We start from the raw sequence: 4,330 nt of genomic DNA on the forward strand, positions 1-4,330 counted from the left end.
AGCCTCGACTTCTAAGGCAGGAGTGTCGATTTCATCCAGATCCAGGCTACTTTAAATTGACTGTTTGGAAGTTGAAAGGCAGAGGATGATGGGAAGACTTCTAGCTTCTAACACTGTTCAAACACTCTTGGCTTCTAGGAAGCCTGCCACTTCTTTGAAATACTCCAAATATTGGAACAAATTTTTGGAATGGTGTTCTTTATCTAACAGATCGTCAGTTGAAATTACAGAAGAACATATTGTGGAATTTTTGCAGTCTGGATTTGAGAAGGAGCTCAGTCCAGCAACTTTGAAAAACCAAGTTTCTGCTCTTTCTGCCATTTCGGGAGTTGCTTGGGCATCCTTTCCATTAGTGGCAAGATTCTTTTTGGCGTTGAAGAAGTTAAAACCTAGGATCATATCTAAAGCTCCTCCATGGGATCTTAATTTGGTATTGCTTGCCATTTCCAAGCCTCCCTTTGAGCCTCTGGAATCGATTTCTTTCAAATTCCTTTCTTGGAAGATTGCCTTTTTGTTAGCTATCACAACAGCAGAGTAGGAGAGATCCAAGCTCTGAAGATTAATCAAAACTGCATGTTTTTCTGTCAGGATAAATTGATTTTTCGTTTACCTCAAGATTTTCGCCCAAAAGTGATATCTGAATTTCATATCAATCAAGAGATAGCTTTACCTGCCTTTTATCCGAATCCTAATTCAGAGGAAGAAAGAACATGGCATACTCTGGATATTGTTTGCGGTGTTAAAACCTACCTTGAAAGGACTGAATCAATAAGAAAATCAGATAATCTATTGATTCTATCGTCAGGTCCAAGATTAGGCTCTCAGGTGGCTAAATCTACAGTTTCATCCTGGATCAAATCATGTATTTCAGAAGCCTACAGGGTCAGTGCAGTTCCTTGTCCTCAATCAATTAAGGCTCACTCTACCAGGGCTATTGCTGCGTCTTGGGCATGCCGGGCCCAGACATCAACCAAGGAGGTTTGCAGAGCAGCAGTTTGGTCCTCTGCCAATACCTTTGTTAAAAATGATCAGCTTCATATTCATGCTGCTGATCGAGATTCCTTTGATCAGTTTTTTCTCAATAAGGAACCATACCATAACTTCATTTATGCATACTACAGATATGTGGATGACATCCTTATTCTTTGGTCTGGGACCACTGAATTGTTAGATAGTATGTTGGGGGAAGCAAATAAAAGCCACAATACTATCAAATTTACACATGAGTGGTCTAAATCATCCATTAATTTTTTGGATGTTAAGATCAGTCTGTCTGATGGCCAATTGCATACTGATTTGTATCGGAAATCTGTGGACAAGAATAATCTGCTACATGCCAAAAGCTTTCATAGCCACAGAGTAACAAGAGCGATCCCTAAAGGCCAATTTATACAGGCTAAAAGAATCACTTCAAGGCCCTACAAATACGATGAAGCAAAGGTGGCCCTAACAAAAAGATTTAAGGAAAGGGGTTATAAGCCGGAACTGATTGATAAAGCTGTAGAAGAGGTGGAATTACTCCCACGGGAGAGTTTTATGTCCAAGAAAGTGAAAACAGGAAAAGATCAAAAGCTAAATTTTGTGTGTAACTTTAGCCACCATAGCAGTAAGATGGAACAAACTATTAAGAAATATTGGCCACTGTTACAAGCGGATAAACAATTTGGGCATCTCTTTACTCAACTATCCCTTTTCTGTTACAAAAAAGGCCAGTCAATTAAGGACATACTTTGTCTCTCTGATACGAGGCTACACAAGCCCAAGTTCCTTGGGAAACCTAAAACGGGTACCTTTCCTTGCCTTGGTTGTAACTGTTGCTCGTCGATTATAAAAGGCAACACAATCAACCACCCCACAAAAGGGTATGAGATTAAAATAAAAACATATGTCACTTGCAATACCACCCATGTTGTGTATTTGCTTAAATGCCCGTGTGGTTTGGGTTATGTGGGACAAACAAAAAGGGAAATTAAAATGCGCATCCAAGAACATAGGGGCAATATTAGAAACTACAAGATGAATACACAGACAGATACACCAGTATCGAGGCATTTTGTAGAATGTAAGCATAACTCTATGCAATTGAAATGGTGCATCTTAGACGAAGCCTTACCAGATAGGAGAGGGGGAAATAGGCTAAAAAACTATTGCAACTTGAGGGAAAATGGATTAAGAAGCTGAATACCCTCACCCCTGATGGAATAAAGGACTCTTGGAGCCTAAAACCCTATCTTGGATGCTAACGACATGTTTTTCATTATTTCATTATTACAGGTCCTGTTACTAGAAAATACCAGCAACCTAGTCGTATTTAAGGGTAAGACTATTCGAATACTTATTAGCTGGTTTTTGTCCTCTAAGTAGAGCAACTAGACGCTGCAAACAATGTTAGGGTCGGTTTAACTTAAATGTAATTTTAAATTAATTTAAAATAACTTTAATGAAAAAATTGCTATTCAGCTATCTCTTTAAAAATGTTGCTATTATACTGTCTGCTTCTTAAATGTTTCTTAAAATGTTTTGTTAAGCCAAGGTAGGCACCTAGCTGTGCAGTACCGAGGCGTCATATCAGTGAATTACTTTATTTCTTTCTAGGATGGGAATTGGCGATATGGCAATGGACTTGGATATGCCATGAAATAAGAACTGGTTAATGTTCACAGAACCTTTTTTTGATTCTTGACATGCTCTTTATGTCATAACACAGAGACACTTGGGTGGTCTTTTAGGCTATTTTCATGCCATGTTATACAATATTTCATGTTCACTTTTTATGCTGATATTATTCGCTTGTATAGAATTCTTTTATTGAATTTTCATATGCACTGTTGAATGCACTTTAACTGTGACACTGAATTTTGAACTTTCACCTTGAAGCAAAGGGGTGGGATTCAAACAGGATATGCTTAAAAGGTCACTTTGTTTCCATTTCTACAATACAAGTTGGCAACCCTGGGAATTTAGTTACAGGGTCTCAAGAGTCCGCAGCCCGCCACTAGAACCCATTACCACTTTCCCATGTTTGAATTTGCCACTCACGAATAGGTAAGCCGCAGTGGAGCGGTCATGTGGTAGGATCACATGATCGTGACATCAGGTCCTTTCCTATGATAGGAACTAGCGGCTACCATAAGATTTTAGCGCTTTGTCAGTTTGATAAAGTTTATACAAAATAGATACACGTCTCCCAAACAGTTATCGCGAGAAATTCGCAACGTGTGGGCGGAACCCCACTGGAAGCGGTGGGTGGGCCTTTGGCCGGGTAACGGCCTTCTGTAGGTCTGCGAAAGGGTGAGTCGGTGTTCTCTCCCTGCTGACTTCTCGGCGTTGCGCCCCGCAAGGAGGTGCCGGGAAGTGGGTGAGACATGGCCGGGCAACAGTTCCAGTATGACGACAGTGGCAACACGTTCTTTTACTTCCTGACTTCCTTCGTGGGGCTCATCGTCATCCCGGCTACATATTACCTGTGGCCGCGGGACAAGAACTCTGGTGAGTGCTGAGCAGGTGGTTGGGCAACAGAATGGAACCTTGCTGACCGCACGTCATAGTTGCTATTGTATTTGTACAACTGTAGCTGCCAACATCTGCTCCGAGGCTCGGGGGGGATACTGGGAGATGCATAGTCGCGTCATCACTACTTCCTACATGTGAGGAAGCGTCTGTCCCTTCGTTTCTTTATCTACACTCAGGCAGCATAGTCTGTGGCTCAATACAAAGAAACTATCTGATTTGTTTTGCGTTAAATTCAACTACAGATTTGATTTATTCTCTTCAAAAAAACTTGAGACCTTTTTAATAGTCAAACTAAGTTCAGCAGTGTTTACCTTATCCAATATGGGAGTAGAAATATATCCACTTCATGCCAACCCTGCTTTGCTGACATACATACATACATACATACATACATACATGCTACCATACATACATACATACATACATAAACACACATGCATATATGCATACATACATGCTACCATACATACATACATGCATACATACATGCTACCATACATACATGCTACCATACATACATGCTACCATACATACATGCTACCATACATACATGCTACCATACATACATGCTACCATACATACATGCTACCATACATACATGCTACCATACATACATGCTACCATACATACATGCTACCATACATACATGCTACCATACCTACCTACATACATACATACATACACACACACACACACACACACACACACACACACATAAACATGCTAGCATACATACATACATACATACATACATGCTACCATACATACATACATACATACACACACACACATGCTAGCATACATGCATACATACTAG

General features: G+C 40.2%; 1 protein-coding gene across 1 annotated transcript in view; it reads left to right on the plus strand.

The window, feature by feature from the left end:
- Nucleotides 1-3,285: 3,285 nt before the first annotated feature.
- The window catches only part of sec63.S (SEC63 homolog, protein translocation regulator S homeolog), a 26,376-nt gene continuing 25,331 nt past the window's right edge, over nucleotides 3,286-4,330 (plus strand). Inside the window, 1 exon segment of the mRNA NM_001092007.1 lies at nucleotides 3,286-3,489. Coding sequence (NP_001085476.1) covers nucleotides 3,366-3,489 — 124 coding nt within the window. The 5' untranslated portion in view covers nucleotides 3,286-3,365.

The sequence above is a fragment of the Xenopus laevis genome, chromosome 5S, assembly GCF_017654675.1.
Source record: "Xenopus laevis strain J_2021 chromosome 5S, Xenopus_laevis_v10.1, whole genome shotgun sequence".
NCBI lineage: Eukaryota > Metazoa > Chordata > Amphibia > Anura > Pipidae > Xenopus > Xenopus laevis.